We start from the raw sequence: 21408 nt of genomic DNA, 5'->3' as shown, positions 1-21408 counted from the left end.
AAAACTCAAAGGATGGAAAAAAATATATCAAGCAAACAACACTCAAAAAAGAGCAGGAGTGGCAATATTAATCTCTGACAAAATAGACTTTAAAGTAAAACCCACCACAAAGGATAAGGAAGGACACTACATAATGATTAAAGGATCAATACACCAGGAGGACATAACTATAATAAATATTTACATAGCCAATGACAGGGCTCCAAAATACATACAACAAACTGTATCAGCATTGAAAACAGAGATAGACGGCTCCGCAATAATAGCAGGAGACTTCAACATACCAGTTTCACTGAAGGGCAGAACATCCAGAAAGAAGCCCCATAAAGACATGGAAGATCTAAATGCTACAATCAACCAACTTGATCTCATAGACATATATCGAACTCTCCACCCACCAGCAGCCAAGTATACTTTCTTTTCCAACGCACATGGAACATTCTCCAGAATAGACCACATATTAGGTCATAAAGCAAGCCTTAACAGAATCCAAAGCATCAAAATATTACAAAGCATCTTTTCTGAACATAAAGCCATAAAAGTAGAAATCAGTAACAGCAAAAGCAAGGGAAAAAAAATCAAACACATGGAAACTGAACAACACCTTACACAAAAACTACTGGGTTATAGGAGAAATTAAGGATGGACTAAAGAAATTCATAGAATCAAATGAGAATGAAAATACATCTTACCAGAACCTTTGGGACACAGTAAAAGCAGTGCTCAGAGGTCAGTTTATAACAATAAATGCACACATCCAAAAAGAAAAAGGGCCAAAATCAAAACATTCACCCTACAACTAGAACACGCAGAAAGAGAGCAGCAAAAGAAGTCCTCAGGTGCCAGAAGACAAGAAATAATAAGAATTAGAACAGAATTAAATGAAATAGAGAATAGAAAAACAATTCAACGAGTCAACAAGACCAAAAGCCTGGTTCTTTGAAAAGATCAACAAAATCGATAAACCATTGGCCAAACTGACAAAAGAAAAACAGGAGAGGAAGCAAATAACCCATATAAGAAATGAGATGGGTGATATCACAACAGACCCAACTGAAATTAAAAGAATCATAACAGAATACTATGAAGAACTATACTCTAACAAATTTGAAAATGTAGAGGAAATGGACAAGTTCCTAGAAACTCACTAGCTACCTAAACTGACACAAACAGAGGTAGAACTAAATAAACCTATAACAAAATAAGAGATTGAAAAGGTTATTAAAAAACTCCCAACAAAAAAAAACCCTGGCCCGGACAGTTTCACTGAAGAATTCTACCAAATTTCAGAGAAGAGTTAATACCACTACTACTAAAGGTATTTCAGAGCATAGAAAAGGATGAAATACTCCCAAACTCATTCTATGAAGCCAGCATAACTCTGATACCAAAACCAGGTAAAGACACCACAAAAAAGAATATTACAGACCAATATCCCTCATAAACATTGATGCAACAATCCTCAACAAAATTCTAGCCAGTAGAATTCAACCACATATCAAAAAAATAATTCACTAAGACCAAGTGGGATTTACAATACATATATATTTTAATAATATCCCAAATGTGATATACTATTCAGTCACAAAGAGAAATGATGTTCTGATACATGTTACTACATGGATAAACCTTGAAAACATTATGCTGAGTGAAATAAGTCCAATAAAAAAGGACAAATATCGTATGATCCTACTTATATGAAATATCTAGAAGAGGCAAATGCATAGAGATCAAAGTTTCTCAGTGGTTACCAGGGGCAGGTAGGAGGGAAAACAGGGAGTTAGTTATTGTTCAAGAGGTAGTTAGTTTCTGTTAAGGGTGATGAAGAACGTTGGGAAATGGATAGTGGTGAAGATTGCATAATATGGTGAATGTAATTAATATCACTGAATTGTACACATAAAACTGGTTTAAATGGCAATTTTTTAGTTATATATATTTCACTACACACAATGTATGTATATGTGTATGTGTGATGGTTAAAGTTGTGTGTCGGCTTGGCTAGGCCATGACCCTCAGTAGTTTGACAATTATGTAGTTTGGCAGTCATGTAAGGATGTAATCACCTCTATAATGAAATCTAATATAATGTAATCACCTCCATGATGAGATTTGTTGTGGGCAGCCAATCAGTTGAAAGGGAGTTTCCTTAGGGGTGTGTCTTAGTTATCTGGCGCCGCTATAGCAGAAATACCACAAGCAGATGGCTTTTAACAAACAGAAATTTATTCTCTCACAGTCTAGTAGGTTACAAGTCCAAATTCAGGGTATTAGTTCCAGGGGAATGCTTTCTCTGTCAGCTCCAGAGGAAGGTCCATGTTGTCATTCTTCCCTTGGTCTGGGAGCTTCTCTGTGCAGGAACCTCAGGTCCAAAGGACACCCTCTGCTCCCAACACTACTTCCTTGGTGATAAGAAGTTCCCATGTCTCTCTGCTCACTTCTCCCTTTTATATCTCAAAAGAAATTGGCTTAAGACACTACCTAATCTTGTATACCTCATCAATATAACTGCTGCTAATCCATCTTATTACATCATAGTGATAGAGTTTACCACACACAAGGAAATCACATCAGATTACAAAATGGTACACAATCATACAATACTGGGAATCATGACCTAGCCAAGTTGACAGATATTTTTGGGGAACACAATTTAATCCACGACAGTGTGTGACCTGCATTCAATATAGGTGGACTTTCTGGCAAGGCTCACTGGCTTTTGCTCGCTCTGGATCCTGCCGCTGGCTCCTGTTCATCTGACCTCTGGTTCTTGGAACTTGAGCTAGCAACTCACCTGCTGATCTTGGGATTCACTGGCCTCCACAGCCTGTGAGCCAGAGGCCTGCTATCTGACCTTCCAATCTTGGATTCACAGCACCTGTGGCTACCTGAGTCAGAAGAAGCCTCCAGCCTGACCCACGAATTTGGGACTCTCCAGCCTCTACAACCACGTGAGCCATTTCCATTACATAAATCTCTCTCTCTCTCTCTGTATATATATACACTGCACTGGTTTTGCTTCTCTAGAGAACCCAGCCTAAGACAGTATGTGTATACAGAGTGCCTACCTATATGCAAGGTATTGAACTACATGTTGTGAAGTATGGTATTTCTGCTCTCAAAGATCTTCTAGACTAAAAGGGAAGCTAAGATATACTCACTGCCTCAAGACAAGATAGTTAAAATGGGCCTAAGACAGGGGAAGATAAAGAGTTAAGGAAGTTTACCTTCCAGTTGACGGTTTGGTTTCATTCTCTGTTTCGACCCTTGTGTGGCGTATCCCCACTTAACCAATGAGGGCACAGTCCCAGGGTGAGGCAGTGAATTAACTGTCCAGGGTCACCCCAGATCCACCACAGCCTTTTCCTTTTGCCTTTGACATTTTTTGCCTGCAATAATCAGGTGGCTATCTCAATTACATCCTTTCCTTACAGAGGAGTCTTTGCCGCTCACAGGCTGAGGATCATTTAAATAACACATGATTCCAAACCCTCTAATAAAACCCACCAGCTCATGAATGAATTAATTCATTCAAACAAATGTTTTGCCTGTTGCTTCATCTGATTCATCTGCTCAGCCAAAGTGGGGTGCTGGGTCCTTTTCTTAGCCATTTGTGGGTTCCAGCTTGTAATGCTTTTATACTCCTTCAAACACACCACCAAAACATATCATGTTTAAACCAGTTTTGGTGATGATTGCACAACTCTATGAATATATGAAAAACCACTGAACTGTGTACTTTAAAAGGATGAATTTTATGGTATATGAGTTATATCTCAATAAATCTGTTATATAAAAAAAACAGTATGCAGTTTTCAAATGTTTACTATTTAAATTTATCATTACACACCAGCCCAGGGGCAAGGACGAGAAGGCAAGAGGAGACAGGAAAGCTGGATGAATGGAAATGGGGAACACAAGATCAAGAAGGGGACAATGTTGACACGTCACGGAGTTAGCAACCAATATCACAAAACAATATGTGTATTAATTGTTTAATGAGAAACTAATTAGCTCTGTAAACTTTCACCTAAAGCGCAATGATAAAGATTAATAAATTCATTATTAATATTAGTATTCTATTGATTGTTAATTGCATTACTATTATGATGGTTACTACTATTATTAAAAAATAATGCTGACTTTTCATTCATATTTTTAAGGGAAATTTGCCAACAGCTGTCAATTTTTTTTGAAAGCACAATCTTTTCACCCAGTGTATTCAGTGCTGCGGTAACAAAAATACCTAAGTTGGGGAGAGGGAGGGAGAGGCTTTAAAAAAAAAAAAGAAACGTATTTTCTCACATTCAGGAGGCTAGAAATCAGAATTCAGCACACTGTCTCTTGGGGAAGATTATCTCTCTGTCAGTCCTGGAGGAAGATCCTTGTCTCTTTCAGCTTCTGTAGCCAGGTCCTGCCTCAGTTCCTTGGAGATCTTCAGGTGGCATCTATCTTCCCCTAGTTTGAGCTTGCTTCTGTGTCATATTTGCTCTTCTTATAACTCAGAAGTGATTCGGTTTAGGACACACCTACACAGATATGACCTTGTTAACATAACAAAGAAACCCCTATTTCCAAACAGATTACATTCACAGGTATAGGGGTTAGATTCCAACACATATTTGAGGAAGGTGAGGCCACAACTCAATCCGCAACATCCAGCTATTTTTCCACTTTGGAAATTTATCCTACACATGTATCAATTTGCAAAGATATGTGGAAAAGGTTGTGCTCTGTACCACTGTTGGCATGATTAAAAAACTAGAGTCAAACTAACTAATCCTCAGCAAAACAGAGGGAAGATGCAAGAATCAGATCCTATCTCACCACTTACCCACTATGTGTGTTTGGACATATTACTTAACCTGTCTAAATCTCAGAATTCCTGGGTGGTGCAAATGGTTAATGTGCTCAGCTGCTAACTGAAAGGCTGGAAGTCTACCCAAAGGCAACTCAGAAGAAAGGTCTGTCCAAGGCACAACCATTGGTCTCTATTTGCCTGCAGCAACAGAGGAAGGAGAGTCAGGAACAGAAGGAGGAACCGGAATGTGTAGCCAACTGCCTCCATGAACAACTGCCTCCTTTTCCATGAGACGAGAAGAACTAGATGCAGACTGGCTACCATTACTGAGCATTTGATCACAGATTCCATAGAAAAATCCTGATCAAAAGGGGAAAAATGAAGAAAAGAATTTCAGATTCTCAGACTTCAGACTTCCTGAAGCCATGAATGTTGGATGACCCCTTGTTATGGATTGAATTATATCCCCAAAAATATGTGTTGTAAATCCTAAACTCTATGTCTGTGGTTATAATGCCATTTGGGAATGAGTTGTCTTTGTTACGTTAATGAAGTAGAATTAGCATAGGGTGTATCGTGAGTCAATCTCTTTTGAGATAGAAAAGAGATTAAACAAGCAAGCAAAGTAGAGATGAGGGAAGAGAGATGCCAAGCCACATGAAGATTGCGCAGAGGCAGAAGCTCAGAAAAGATGAAGACCTTTCTCCAGAGCTCACAGAGACAGAATACCTTCCCCTACAGCTGGTACCATGAATTCAGACTTCTAGCCTCCTCTCCTTTGTGAGAAAATAAATTTCTCTTTGTTAAAGTCACTCACTTGTAGTATTTCTGTTATAGCAGCACTAGATAATTAAGATACCCCTGAAACTACTGCCCTGAGATAATCTTTAAACCTTAAACCGAAAATATCCCCTGAAGTCTTCTTAAAACCAAACAATTATTTAGCTTAACTAGTAAAAAATGTCTGCCTTGAGCATTTTGCTCTTTTAAGAACTATATGGGATCAAATTGACAACAGCAACTTGAAATATTAGATAGGAACCTTAGGAGGCAGTGAATTTATATTAACGAGGGAGGAACAACTCAGAAAAGGAGGGTGACAGAATTAAAACAATTTCCGAGGCCAACTCTTCAGACAGGGATTGGACCGAACTGTGCAACATAAAGTGATACTCATGAGGAGGGTGCCTCTTAGCTCAAGTAGATACAAGAGACTAAACGGGCAGCTTCTGTCTGGAGGTGAGATGGGAAGGCAGAGAGAGTTAGGAGCTGGTTGAATGGACATGGGGAATCAGGGGTAGAAAGGAGGAGTGTGCTGTCACAGTATGGGGAGAGCAATTAGGGTCCCATAACAAGGTATGTATAAATTTTTGTATGAGAAAAAATTTTAAAAAAAAGAATAGGAGGGTGAGAATGGCTGCACAACTCGAAGAATGTAATCAACGTCACTAAATGGTACTTGTAGAAACTGTTGAATTGGTGTATGTTTTACCGTGTAAATTCTCAACAACAACAACAAAATAAATAAAATTTAAAAAGAAAGGTCTGGTGATCTACTTCTGAAAAAAAAAAAAAAAAACAGCCATTACCAAAGACACAAGGAAAGTATCAGTCCAAAGTATTAATAGATCACAAGAACCACAGCCTCCACCAACCTCAGCCCAGAAGAACTTGATGGTGCCTGGCTACCACCACGGACTGCTCTGACAGGGATAACAATAGAGGGTCCAAGTCAGAGTGGGAGAAAAATGTAGAACAAAATTTAAATTCCAACACACAAAAACAGACTTACTAGTCTGACAGAGATTGGAGGAACCCCCGAGACTATGGCCCCTGGACACCCTAATTCAGAATTGAAACCACTCCTGAAGTCCACATTTCAGCCAAAGATTAGACAGGCCTATAAAACAAACAATAACACATGTGATGTTATCCAATGGGCTCAAGCATAACAACGATTGTGAGGATGGCTCAGGATCGGGCAATGTTTCGTTCTGTTGTACGTAGGGTTGCTATAAAGTCAGAACTACTTGACAGCACCTAACAACAACAACAACGCACATAAGGAATGTGCTTCTTAGTTCAATCAAGTATATAAGACCAAATGGGCAACACCTGTCCAAAAGCAAAGACGAGAAGGCAGGAAGGGACAGGAAAATTGGACGAATGGACACAGAGAACCCAGGGTGGAATAGGAAAGGGGGAGAGTGCTGACACATTGCAGGGATGGCATCCAATGTCACAAAATTTGTGTATAAATTTTTGAATGAAAAACTAATTTTCACTGTAAACTTTCACCTAAAACAATTAAAAAAAAAAAAAAACCAAAAAAACAGCCATTAAAAACCCTATGAAAAGTTGAATATGCAAAAGTTATGTGATAGACACTACAGGAGAAACTAGCACAACTTGTACTAGGAAAGTTCATGCAAGCCCCACAGACACATCCAAACTCCCTGAGGGACTGAATTGCTGGGCGGAGGGCTCTGGGGACCATGGTCTCGGGGAACATCTAGCTCAACTGGCATGACACAGCTTATAAAGACAATGCTCTACATTCTACCTTGGTGAGTAGTGTCCGGGGTCTTAAAAGCCTGTGAGCGGCCATCTAAGATACTCCACTGGTCTCATCCCTTCGGGAGCAAGAGAGAATGAAGAGAACAGGATACAAGCAAAAGATTAGTCTGAAGGACTAATTGTCCACAGCTACCAAGGCCTCCACCGCACTGAGTGTACAGCTAGATGGTGCCCGGATATCACCACTGACTGCTCTGACCAGGATCACAACAGAGGGTTCTGGACTGAGCTGGAGAAGGATGTAGAGCATAATTCTAACTCACAAAAAAAAGACCAGATTTACTGGCCTAAAGGAGACTGGAGAAACCCCGAGAGTATGGCCCCCAGACACCCTTTTAGCTCAGTGGTGAAGCTACCTCTGAGGTTCACTGTTCAGCCTGGGAGTGGACAGCCCCGTAAAACCAAATGAGACTAACGAGGTACAGGAGTCCAGTGACAAGGGCCAGAAGGCAGAAGGGGACAAGGAAGCTGGTGATAGGGAACCCAAGGTTGAGTAAGGATATTGTTGATGTGTTGTGAGATTGTTAACCATTGTCATAGGGCAACATTTGTAGTAACCGTCAAATGAGAAACTATTTGGTTCTGTAAGCCTTCATCTTAAGTGAGAATAACAGCACAATTGGAAGAGCGTAGTCAATGTCACTGAACTGTGCATGTAGAAATTTTTGAAACGGTGTATCTTTGGCTATGCGTATTTTCACCAAAAAGAAAGGGTTGAGAAGTTAGAGGGTTAATATGTTGTGGGGTTGTTAACCAATGTCATAAAACAAGATGTGTACTACTGTTTAATGAGAAAGTATTTGTTCTGTAAGCCTTCACCTGAAGTACAATAAAATAAAAATAAAATTAAAAAAAAGAGTGGTTTCTGAGATTGCTGATGTACAGCCAAAAACCTCGTGGGATTTGGTTCCTTGGTTTAAAGGTTTAGGGTCATAGTTTCATGGGCCATCCCAGTTAATTGGCCTAATAACGTGCTTAGCGCTTCTATTCTACCTCTTAGTTCACTGTGTAGTGCCTGGGGTCTTAAAGGCTTGCAACAATTGGTCAGGAATAGCAGGAGGATATGGAATGTGTGGCTAATTGCCTCCATGAGCAACTGCCTCCTTTGCTATGAGACCAGAAGAACTGGATGGTGCCAGGCTACCATTACTGAACATTTTGATCAAACATTCTATAGAAGAATCCTAATCAAAGAGGGAAAAGTGTAGAATAGAATTTCAAATTCTCATGGAATCCAGATTTTCTGGAGTCATGGAGGCTGGATGAACCCCTGAAACTATTACCCTGAGATAATCGTTAAACCTTAAACTAAAATATTCCCTGAAGCATTCTTAAAAATCAAACAACAATTTAGCTTAACTAGTAAAAAATGTCTGCCTTGAGCATTATGCTTGTTTAAGAACTATCTATATTGGATCAAACTGACAAAAGCAACTCGAAAGATTAGATAGGAACCTTAGGAGGCAGTGAGTTTATGTTAATGTGGGAGGAACAGCTCAGAAAAGGAGGGTAAGAATGGTTGCACAATCCGAAAACTGTAAACAATGTCACTAAATTGTACATGTAGAAACTGCTGAATTGGTGTATGTTTTGCTGTGTATATTCTCAACAACAACAAAATAAATAAAATATTAAAAAAAGAAAACCCTATGGAGCATATTTCCACTGACACAGATGGAGTCCCCATGATTTGGGGTCAACTCAACAATCTATAGTTTTTTAGTTTTTGTTTTTTATCTAATTACAGTCATAAAATGGGGGTGATAATTAGGAAAAATCCTAATCTTAGGATTTTTATGAGACTTAGATGACAAAATACATATGAAAACGTAACGAGTATCTGGTATATATTAAGTACTCAATAAATACTGATTACTAAAATAGGACAGACACACTTTTAAATGAATTATAGCCCATTATACAACAGAACAGCATACAGATATTAAAACGTGTAAAAGGAAGATTTATATGGACTGATATGGAAAGATTTCCAAGATGTATTGTTTGTTAAGTGAAAAAAAGCAAATTGCTGAATAAGATTATAGAGTGATGCCAGTTACACTGAAAAAAAGAAAGTGTCTATTGCATATATTATGCTTCTAACATGAAGCAATTCTAAGAAATAATTTCTAAAGGACAGATTAAAATTATAGCAAAACTTTATTGAAAGTATCTATCTATTATAAAGTATGCATGTAATATGTTTATATATGAACATATACAAATTTTTATGTGCATATATTTATATGTGCCTAGAAAATTTCTGGAAAGATACCCTGAAGCTAGGTAGAGGGATTGAGGAGATAAGGACATATTTACTTTTCATTTTATAACATTTGTTGTTGTTAGCTGCCGTTGATTAGGCCGCTGACTCATGGCAACCCATGCACAAGAAACAAAACGTTGCCAGGTCCCGAGCCATCCCCATGATCGGTTGAGGATCAGACTGTTGTGATCCATGGGGTTTTCACTCGCTGACTTTCAGGCTTTTCTTCCTCGTCTGTCTTACTCTGGAAGCTCCGCTAAAACCTGTTCAGCATCACAGCAACATACAAACCACCAATAACAGTCAGGTGGTAGCTGTGCATGAGGTGCACTGGCCGGGAGTCGAACCTGGGTCTCCCACATGGAAGGCGAGAATTCTACCACTGAACCAACAATGTCCCCTTATAACATTTAGAACCATACTTATTTCCAAATGAGCAAATTTTTAATTAAAAAATAAATGAAAAGAATAATGCTGAAAATCACTTGCTGACCAAAAGAGAGAAAAAAGCACTTTGGTTAGAGAAAAGTCATTGACAAAAGAAAGTTTCTGCTGAATTCTAAAATTGGCAATAGAAAGAAAAACCCTGGATATGTATTGAAAGAAACAGTACACTGTGAAAGGACAGCCTCTAAGGAGGTTCTGGGTTATGTTCAATCCTATCAGAGATTTATTAATTACTGACTTCTGGAAATACCCCACTTATCTGCAGAGTCAAAGAACTGAGACTTTTACCTTCAGTGTCAAATACTGCTTCTTCTTTTTAAAGTACTTAAAAACCTATTTGATTTATAAAATATTCCACTAAAAAGCAACAGAAAAAACACAATTTCCATCACCTGGTGTTTCATTTTGATTATTTCGGGTTTTTGTTTGTTTGTTTGTTTGTTTATTTAGGCTTAAAATAAAACTACAAGAAATTTAAACATTTTAAATCTCCCCAAATTCTTACCACAACACAAAGCAATACAAATTAAAGATCAAAATTCCAACACGAATGTGATGCAGTGGGTTTGAACTATCTCCCAAAATTATGGGTTGTAAATCCTAACCCCTATACCTGTGGTGGTGCAGTGGTTAAGCACTTGGCTGCTAACTGAAAGTTCAGCAGCTGCTCCGTGGGAAAAAGATGTGGGGGTCTGCTCCCATAAAGATTTCAGCCTTGGAAATCCTATGGGGCAGTTCTACTCTGTCCTATAGGATCGCTATGAATCAGAATTGACTCGACGGCAATGAGTTTGGGTTTTTTTGTTTTATACCTGTGGTTATGATCCCATTTTGGAATGGGTTTTCTTTAAGAGGCCATGTCAACGTAGGGTGTGTGTTTTAAGCCAATCACCTTTGAGATATAAAAAGAACAGATTAGGCATAGAGAAGCAAGTAGAGATGGGGACAGATAGATGTCACACCACATTAAGATCACCAAGAAATCAAGGAACAAGGACCTTCCCCCAGAGCCAACAAATAGAGAAGGCCTTCCCCTAGAGCCAGCACCCTGAATTCATACTCCTAGCCTCCTAAACTGTGAGACAATAAATTTCTATTTGTGGTATTTCTGTTACAGCAGCACTAGATAACTAATACTTTTATACATGATCTTTTTGGCCTTAAATTTATAATTCTACCAAAATGATTGGCTAGGACTATGGAAATAGAGTGTGTAAAACCACCCAACAGGATTAAGTAACCTTGCAGAAATTGGTCGATTACTATGCAAATTAAGTGACTAAGGTCTACAGAGGGCATTGGTCAGTTCGTGGTGCTGGTAGGAGGACCATGCATTGAAATTGGCAAGGAGTAGGCTTACATAAGGGCCAAACCCACAGAGGTTGTTGGGGACTTCACTACCGTCAAGACGAGCCTGGAGCAGAGCACGTTCTTTGACCCAGGGTCCCTGCACTGAGAACCTCCTACACACAGGAAGGAGAGAGAGAAACAGTGTGAGATGGCAAGAAATGGCAGCAACCACAGCAAAGTCCAGCAGCAGAGAAACAGCCACAGCAGTATGAGCACAGGAACTAGGAAACTTGCACGGGGCAGCTGCAGTGGGCTTGCCAACCCACGGAGTGAGAGAGAGCAAGCGCCTTCGAGCAGGAGGCTTGCTGGCATACTGGGGTGCCTCTAGGCACTTTTCAGTATTGCTAAAGAGCTATAACACTTGCCCAAGCAAGGCAGAGGCCAAGAGAATGTCTGGCCTGCAGGGACGGCCGAGAAGAAGCTGAGAGCTGTCTTGGTTGAAAGCTGCACTGACTGAAAAACTGTATCCTCTCTCCTGAGTTGTATCATGCTACTTCCAAGTTGATCCTGATCCCGAGTTGTAGCTTGTTACTTCCATAATAAACCACATAATTGTGAGCATAGTCTGTGAGTTCTGTGTGGCCAACGCAACGAATTATCGAACCTAGCAGAGAAGTAGAGAGTGCCGTGGGAAGGACGGCTGGTGTCAGAACTGGTGAAAAAGTTGGAGTGTGGAGGTATGTCTGACCTCCACCACATCGGAATCAGCTTTGGGCTGATCCTGATTCTCATCCCTCTCATCTCTCATCTAGTGGCCCTGATGCCACCAGATTAAAACGAAGTGACTTTTAGAAATAATTTCCTTTTTTGTTTGTTTTTTATTGTGCTTTAAGTGAAAGTTTATAGTTCAAGTTAGTTTCTCATACAAAAATTTTCACACACATTGTCATGTGACCGTAGTTGCTCTCCCTATACTGTGTGACACCCCGTATTTCCCGTGTCCATTCAACCAGCTCCACTCCCTTTCTGCCTTCTTGTCTCGCCTCTGGACAGGAGCCGCCCATTTAGTCTCATGTATGTGCTTGAGCTAAGAAGCACACTCTTCACGAGTATCATTTTATGTCTTATACTCCAGTCTAATCTTTGTCTGAAGAGTTGACTTCGGGAATAGTTTTAGTTTTGGGCTAACAGAGTCCAGGTAGAAATAATTTCTAAGAGAAATAATTTCTAAAGGTACAGCAATACTTTGTGTACATGGGGTCACTGTGAGTCGGAATTGACTTGACAGCAATGAGTCTGGTCTGGTTTTTGGTTTGTGTGCTGAAGAGATGTGAAACTCAAAAGAGGACAAGGCTGCTAAGACCGACTGAGGGGACAGAAGTCCAGAGGCAAAAGGGACTAAAAAGTAAAAGGGACAGCTACTTTATATCTGACCTGTCTTTTACAACTCAAAACTCATCAAAGGCAACTAGCAAAGAGCATCTTTTTATGAAATAGGCAGCAATGCTTAGTGATTTTAAAAGATGACTATGTGTATATGTTAAAATGCCAAAAAGAACACTAATCTCCTTGGCAGTGTCAAAATAATACTCAGATGTTACTGGAACACAGATTGTCTGAAAACTCTTTATCTTATCAATCAGATGAAACATTAAGGACATCATAATTCTAGAATTAGTCAGTTACAGAACTGTTTATCAGGGGAGGTTATAAATGTGTGTACTGTTCAAAATCTCTAACACAAAAGACAGTTCTCTCAATGAGATGGCTTTAGTTGCACCGTAAGGAAAATGCTTTGTGATCCCTCTCCCACTGACCCTCTGGAGATCCCTCTTCTAGAGGCTTCTTCTCACAATATCCTAAAATGGGAAGCAACCCTGTCGGAAAGAACTGGATTAGTGGCCCACTACATGTAGGCCAATGTGATTAAGCAAAAGGAACCCGAGGCCTATAGGCTCTAGCATTGCTTCACTCAGTACCTCACACACGTTCCTAGTACTGGCAGATGAGTCGTCATTAATAAAACAATGAAAATCCATATAATTCACCTGAATCCTCTCACTTCTCCCCAGCTCCCCTAGATCAAGCCCTACCTTCTCTCGCCTGGCAGGTCTCACCACATCTGCTCTTGCCCCTTAAGTCCATTCTCCACCCAGTGGTCAGTGATTTTTCAAAACAAATCATATCTTTTCTCGCTCAAAACCTTCCAAAGGTTTCCCTGTCACACTTGGAATAAAATCCAAACTCCTTCCTATGGCCTATAAGGCCCTGCTGGATCAGCCCCACCCTCCCTCAAACCTCATCTCTCGCTCTTGGATTAAACTCTAGTGCACACGGGCCTATCTTTTGTTCTATAGACCTAAAAAAAGCCAAGCTCACTCCCTTCTCAAGGTCTCTGCACTTACTGTTCCCTCTGCCCACAACACTCTTCCCTCCCTCTTCCCAAGGCTGGCTCTTTCTCAGCATTCAGGCCTCAATCCATGTCACCCCTCACATCCTATCCAAAGGATCAGCCCTAGCCCCATCCTGTGCATTCTATCCCTTTACCCTGTTTTATTTTCTTTCAGTATCTGAAATCCTTATTTATTTGCTTATGTCTTTGTTGTCTGCTTTCCTCCCTCTCCCACCACCAGTTTGCCGGCTCCATGAGAGCCGGAACTCTGCCTTGTTTTCCTCTGTATCCACAGTGCCTGGCACACTGCCTGGCACAGTTAGAGAAGCTCAATAAATAGTTGGTAAATGGCTAAAACTCATGATTATATTTTGATCATTAGGTATTTTTCTCAACGAGTAGACACTAAAAGTACAGCTACTATCTTCTGGGCAACTGTGATTTTTAAACGGGATCCTAAATCAGAGGACAAAATATTTGCAACTCATATTCTAAACAAAAGGCTAATTTCTTAAAGTATTTTCAAAACTCCTTCAAACCAAGGAACTCTGACAAAATGGGCAAAAGGAATAAATAGTTCACAAAAGGAAAGTATAAATGACTCTTAAATATATATAAAAATATATGTTACTTACAACATGACAAAAATTAAAACTACTAGATACCATTTTTTCACCTTTCAGCTTTGTAAAGATTAAAAATAAAGTAATACTTCGTAGAGTATGAAGAAACATGCTCTTTCATACTTTGCTGGTAGGAGTATAAGTTGGTACCATTTTTTTGGCAAACATTCAGAATTCTCTATGAAAAATTACAAGTGCATATGCCCTTTGACCCAGTGATTTAACTTCCAGGAATTTATCCTAGGAATACACTTGCATAAAAACAAAATAATGCATACATACAAGGATATTCACTACAGCATCTCCTACATGCCCAGCTAATATGAGACATCAATACAATGGAGTATTATGCAGCTGCATAAAAGAATAGGGTCTCTCTCAATAGACTCATGGGGAACAATCTCCAGAACATGTTGGTTAGTTAAAAAAGCAAGTTTGAGGACACTGTAATGCACTTATTTGTTGATCTCTCTGCTTTTTGTAAACATATATGGATATACTTGTAAATGCATAGGATGGCTCTGAAATGACACATAACAAATCAAATCATATCTTTTCTCTGCTCAAAACCTTCCAAAGGTTTCCCTGTCACACTTGGAATAAAATCCAAACTCCTTCCCATGACCGATAAGGCCCTGCTGGATCAGCCCCTGCCTCCCTCAAACCTCATCTCTCGCTCTTAGATGTGGTGACCTCTAAGAAGAAGGGATAGCTGGGGAGTGCAGAAAGGCTTATTTTTATAGCTTCCAGATTTTGAACCACTGTTTGTATGACTATTAACCATCCAAAACAAATCAATTTAAAGATCACCTTCATACTCCAAAAGTTTTAAATTACTGATTTGGAAGACCTCTCAAGATTTCTTCCAAACTTAAAATTGTGTGCTAGTTCAAAACGTCAGTGGTTAATACAAAGGAACCCCACTCCTACCTGTATTCCTTCTGCACAATAAGTGCTTGATATATAATTGTTCCTTGATTTAACAGACTTTTTTCTCAGTGCAGGATCTGTCCTCATCACCCAAGAGTTCCGGCACCTGAACCCCACTGCCTTACCCCAAACTGTTCTTCAACTGACACAATAGATGTATTCCTGGAAGGCTAGATTTTAAAATGTAATATTAACAACAAATATTTATTGTGCCTAAATAGTAACTCTTCTAAAAAGACACTGTGCTAGTAAATCATATAAGACAACTTATCTGCCTGCTAGGGATTTTCATCTAAATCTGGTTTAGAAGCTAGGACGTGGATGTATGAAAAATAACTACCATACTAGACAGGATGTTACAGATGCAAAATAAGTAGTACAAATAAGCAATCTCTCAAGAAGGTCAGGAGAAAACATCATATCTACTAGGCTAATCATGAAAGGCTTCACAGAAGAAATAGAATCTGAGCAGGGCTTGATGGATGATCCAATTTCAAGAACAGCCATGGGATTTTACAGTAAGGGACATCCAGATGGTTCAGGAACAAGTAAGCAGGCCAGTTGGGGCAAGTGGAGCCTGCAGGTGGCGAGGAGTGCTCCTAGCTCCTGGGAGTCCACTTATGCCTGATGCCTGTATCAACGCCCTGGATTAATTTTGATTCTTCCTAAAATCTCCCAGAGTTGTCACTTCTTCTCAATTCTCCTCATCACAAAGCCATCCACATTCTTGTTCCCTTCCTCTGCGAAGATCTCCAAATTCACGCTCCCGTTTCCAATCTCTCCCCGTCTCCAATTCATGGTGTGCATCTCACCACACTCATTACTTCATATGCATAACCCACTCACCCCTACACTCACAAAACTGCCAATGCCTTACCACTGCCTGCAAAATAAAATCACTCTCCCTGGCATTCAAGGCCTTCCACCATCTGCTCTCTAATCCACCTCTCACTCCATCACTGGGTTCCCTAAGCAAAATATATAAACTTCACACCTATGCTCATGCTATTTCCCTTACCTGGAACATTCTCCTTATTTTGTTCCCAGGGGGCTACACGTTTGTGCAAGTTGTGTAGTACATTATAGTTTATATAAATAGCACCCATGTCAGTGTTGGGCAGTGCACAACCTCTGCAACCTTTCGACAACGGCTTGTTTGCATCCTCCCCCACCTTGAAGGCCTTCTCAAAAGAATTCAACTCTGAGTGATCAATTGTGCCTCTAATCCCTACATCACCAACTTGATACCTTTCTTATACAAAAAAAATACGATACTGGAATGCAGTATTTATGCAATACTGGAACGCCGACAGTACCCTGAACACAGCCAATATTAAAAAGATGCTTGCAAGTAATGACAGGATATGTCAAGACAGGCAGGTTGTGGTGAAACTGGAAAGAGCCTTGAAGGCCAGGAAAGAAGTTTTGACTTTACTTGGTAGATGCTCAAAATGATGTTTTAGAAAGACTCATTTTAGCCACCACAAAGAGGCAGGGTTTGTTTGAAAGACTGTATCAGAAAGAAGCCCAGCTACGAGGCTACTCGAAGTGCCAGCTTAGGGTCCCTCTCTGTTGAAGGAGGCCGGGGAGAGGATCCCCTGTAACATGCAGCATCCTTGGTCACTCAGCCATCCTTTAGTTTATCTGTTTGGGATTACGTATATTGATTTTCACATACCTACACTCACAAAGTGAAGCTTAAAACTGGGCCATTAAGCCAAGAAAAACACGCTTTTGCCTAAAATATCTAGGTATCTAAGGAAACAGTTCTGACTTGAATAATTATATACGTACATAAAGTACATATACACAAATAAAGCATTACTCTTATTTTTTCCCTCATTTCTTTTGCAGTCTCCCTCTTTTTCATCTCTCTTTTCCTTTCGGGGGTTTCTTCTCTTCCTCTCCTTCTCTAAAATTATTATTCCCTTTTTTCATTTTTATCCAAATGCTTTTACATTAACGATCTCCAGAATGCCCTTCTCTTCTCCCAAAACTGCCTCTCATCCCTGAAAAAAATACATTATGCAGGTTATTTCACTGTTTCTGCCTATACCATTTTTATGCAAATAATGTGCTCATTATACATTTTGTTTTGTTTTGTTGCCAACCGGGCAACCCCTGTATCCTCCTAGGCGTACTATATGCATTATATGTGTGGGTGCGTTATTTGCAAAAAATACAGTATATTGGTTTAGCCAACCTCCTCAATAACTATACTCAGTTCTCCTGCTCCCTTTGCTAACGTAGACCCTTAACTAGTCTTGGAATTCTTTAATTACTATTGAATCACTTCAAGGCCAGTCATTTATGATGCATTTTCATATGGCTCTCTAAAAGAATCAAGGGCACTTATGTATTTAGGTATATAAATTAACTTTATTGTACTGTTGGAGTACCAAATAAATGATTCCTATCTGTAAATTGAAAACTCGGAACTTAATACACTAAACAAAATGAGCTTCCTAATGAATTTTCTTTCAAAACATATATCTTGGCTTTCGTTCTCAGATGGCTTATCAGTAATAGACTCTGTGGTACTTGACAATTTTATTTACTTCTTAGATTTATACAAAAACCTTTATTCCCCAAAGGAAGAATATTATGTGGAAGTAATCCACTGTAATATCAGGGCACAGAACACCATTCCTATCAGGAAAAAATTACAAGATGCAACCATGAATTTAAAAAATGAATGGAGGAGGAATCTTAAAACACTACCAAGCAAAGGTAAAACAAAATAAATTACACAGTTTGGTTTTCATCCCCAAAAGGCTGCTGTACTTGAAAAGCCAACTTATTCTGTTTATTCCTCCCACAAAATGTGCAAATTAAACTCACTAGCACTAAAAACAGAAATAAGGTATCATCATTGAAAAGTAAACGCGGTCTCAGGAAAGATTAAAATATTTTCCTTTCATCCCGGTAAAGTGAAAAGAAAAAAATCATAAACTACCCGAATAGTGTTTCTAGTAATGGCAGTTTAGATTTTCTTCCCTCCTATGATAACGGGTTTTTCCCTCCCCATACTGCAGACCCCTCTGAAACCTACACTGTGAATCTTTGGTACCAAATAATGGGCAGGTGCTTTGCTAACTTCATACTTTGTAGGAAGAAAAAAAAAGGGCACAGTCTATCCATTATTTAGAGTCTCTCTCTAAATTAATCTCCTTTATGATATAATAACTCCATTAGAGGACACACTACACCCAGGGCAGAGTATACAGAATATGTGGGCAGTGTACAGCAGACCACATTTCACCCCAACAAGACTTCATCTTTTCCAACACCACCAAAACTAGGCAAATTATTCAAACTGCTCTTAGCTCAAGATTAAATTGCTGCAAAAGAACAATAAAAGTTTAAAGAAATCTAATTAGCCGGATGCTATTTGCTCAAAAGTAAACTACAAAGAGGGGAAATTTGCCAATCTCTATCCGCCCCCCTCGTGCCTGATGTCGCCCTCAAGAGACGGGCTTCTCGTGTGCAGGCAAGACCTAGCTTCTGCCCGGGAAATGGGGACAGCGGTGGGGACCAACCTATCCCTTAGCTGGAAAGCCTGGGGCCTCGCAGGGCCATGAACCCAGTCTGGCTCAGCAGCCCAAAGGCAGACAGGACGAAGACGGGACAGACGGACGGGACGGACAGACTCGACAGGACGGACTGTACGAGCCAAGAAGCAGTGCGTCCTACCCGGAGGGCTCCCTCCCAGGGCCGGCAGAGTACCTGCTCCGGTCATCCAGGCTGTGGTTGTCGGCGGCCGCGGCACGCCAGTCTGGCAGCGTGCTGGCGCACAGCACCACCATAGACACGATCACGAACACCACCGACACGCTGGCCAGGATTTGCGCTGCCAGCGACGACGTGGGCTCCTCGAAGGTCCGCCGCATGCGCTCCAGCCAGCGTCGGGAGGAGGCCGCCTCGGCGCCGCCGGGTCGCACTTCGTCGCGGCCCAACACGCCCTGCTCGTCGGCCGAGTAGAAGGTGTAGGTGTCGGACATGCGGTCGTCGAGGCGGCGCTGGCAGCAATATTCCAGGTGCGCGCCCTCCAGGCCCCAGTAGATCATCTCGTTGTAGAAGGAGAGCTCGCACATCCGCGGCGCGAAGCGCAGCTTGCCGTGGCCGCGCACGTAGAGCAGGATGAAGCCGAAGGCCTCCGAGTGCCTGTCGAAGAAGTACTCGTTGCGCTCGCGGTCGTAGTCGTCGCACACCTCGAGCACGTCGCGCTCGGAGCGGCAGCCGTGGAGCCGGCTCACTCGGCGCAGCGGGAAGTCCTTGAGCAGCTCCCGGGACAGCGAGTACCGGGCGCCGCCCACGTTCAGCACCACCGAGGCCGCCCTGCTGCGCCCGAAGGTCATGGCTGGCCGCCCCGGGGCCCCTCGGCCCGGGGGCACCGCCGCCGCCCCCCAGCCGCCACACGGGGCTTGGCTGCTCTTTGCAGACCGGAGAGCGCGCCGTCGGGGGCGACGGGCTATCAGGCTCCCTCTCCCTCGGGGCTTCGCTCTTGCCTTGCGCTGGCTGGGGAGCCGCTCCGGGTTCTAGCCTGCTTGGCAGCCCAGCCTCGCTGCTAGCTACGCGCCTTCCGCGCGGCAGTACTTGTGGGTAGCCGGAGAGTCCCCTTAAAAGCCAGCGCTGCGCCCCACTAGCCGGGAAGAGGCTGTGTCAGCGCCACCGCCCCTCGCGCACAGGGGATGCCCCCTCCGAGGCCGGGGTGCCTCTCTAAGGCAGCGATGCCCTTCCCCTTGAGGGGAGCGGGTGCCGCGAAGAGGCCCCGGTGTGGGATGGCTCCCAGGTCCCCGACGCTCCCGTCAGCCGAGGCTCGGCAGCCGCCCCGCGGCCGTCCAGAGGCGAAAGGCAAAGTGAGCTGGTTTGGAGGCGGCGAGGAGCCGGCTTGGAGGGGCGGGGCGGGGCCTCCCTGGCGGTCCAACCTCCTCTCCGCTCCGCTCTGCACCCTCTGCGCGCCTCCCTCCTCTTTTCGCCCGCGCCGGCTTCTCCCCGGCTCGCTCGGGCTGGGATTCCCTGCGCCCCGCCCTGGACCTCGGGCTCCCCGCGCTGTGACGCCGTCTTCCCCCTCCGCTCCAGCCCGCAGCGGCCTGGAGGGATCCGCCGGGCGGCGATGCGAGGAGTAGGGAGCCCAGAGTTAAGGGGGGAAGCGAAGCACCATGGTTGGGGTCCCGACGCCTGCATCCCGCCCGAAGCACGGACATGACTTGAGGAGCGCACAGAGGCCCTTTTAGACCAAACCAAACCCATTGCCATCGAGTCGAATCCGACTCATAGCGACCCTATAGGACAAAGTAGAACTGCCATGTAGGGTTTCCAAGGCTGTAAATCCTTACAGAAGCCGACTGACACATCTTTTTCCCACAGAGCGGCTGGTGGGTTCGAACCACTGGCATTTTGGTTAGCAGCCGAGAGCTTTAACCACTGCGGCCACCAGCGCTCCCAGGGCCTTTTTAACAGCCCCAAAAGGGAGGCTGTGAGGGTGGTGAGGGGTACGGAGGTAATGACTGGAGGAGGGGGACGAGGGGCGGAGACAGAGGGCGTTTGGAGAGCTTTCCGCAGAAACTATCCTAAACCCAGCTGGGTTTCTGAGACCGCCCCGAAGGATCTCTCAGAGACGCCACCCCAGCCACTGCTTTTCCGGCCGACTTTGCTCTTCCTCTTCCCGCGCAGGGAGAACCACATACCGGCTGCTCTGAAGGCGGACCCACCCCCCAGCATCCAGCCTCATTGACTCCCGCCCACCTGCCTCCCCAGACAGGAGGCGCCCCTACCCCCGCTTTCTGCGGCACGCGTCCGGAGAGGTTGCGTACGTTTTAGCCCGGCTGGACCCGTCGTGATGCTTCCCGTAGAGAGGGGTGAAAGTCTGGGGAAAATCGCTTTGCTACTGGCAAGAACCAAATTTCTCGTTGCATTTATCTGCTTCTCCTTCTCACAATGTCTTGATTTCCCCCACGCACCCTCGAGCTGGCTACAGCACCAGCCCTCAGAGCATGAAGAGCCGGTTAGGGCTCCACAGAGCGAACTGCCCCGCGCTCAGTTTCGATGCCCAGGCAGTGGGTTCCACTTGGCAGGGATT

The 21408-nt window shown here is 42.7% G+C and overlaps 1 protein-coding gene across 2 annotated transcripts in view; it reads right to left on the bottom strand.

Moving 5' to 3' along the window:
• The window catches only part of KCNG3 (potassium voltage-gated channel modifier subfamily G member 3), an 86119-nt gene extending 65823 nt beyond the window's left edge, over nucleotides 1-20296 (bottom strand). Inside the window, exon 1 of one of the 2 annotated variants that reach the window (XM_004369518.2) lies at nucleotides 19020-20296. In XM_004369518.2, the coding sequence (XP_004369575.1) occupies nucleotides 19020-19684 (665 nt within the window). In that variant the 5' untranslated portion in view covers nucleotides 19685-20296. The remainder of the gene's footprint in view (nucleotides 1-19019) is intronic. The other variant, XM_004369519.2, reaches the window with a different exon arrangement.
• Nucleotides 20297-21408: the final 1112 nt, after the last annotated feature.

Source organism: Trichechus manatus, unplaced genomic scaffold (assembly GCF_000243295.1).
Source record: "Trichechus manatus latirostris isolate Lorelei unplaced genomic scaffold, TriManLat1.0 scaffold00005, whole genome shotgun sequence".
NCBI classification, from domain to species: domain Eukaryota; kingdom Metazoa; phylum Chordata; class Mammalia; order Sirenia; family Trichechidae; genus Trichechus; species Trichechus manatus.
Note: the sequence above shows the minus strand (reverse complement) of the source record. Positions and strands in the feature narration are given on the sequence as shown.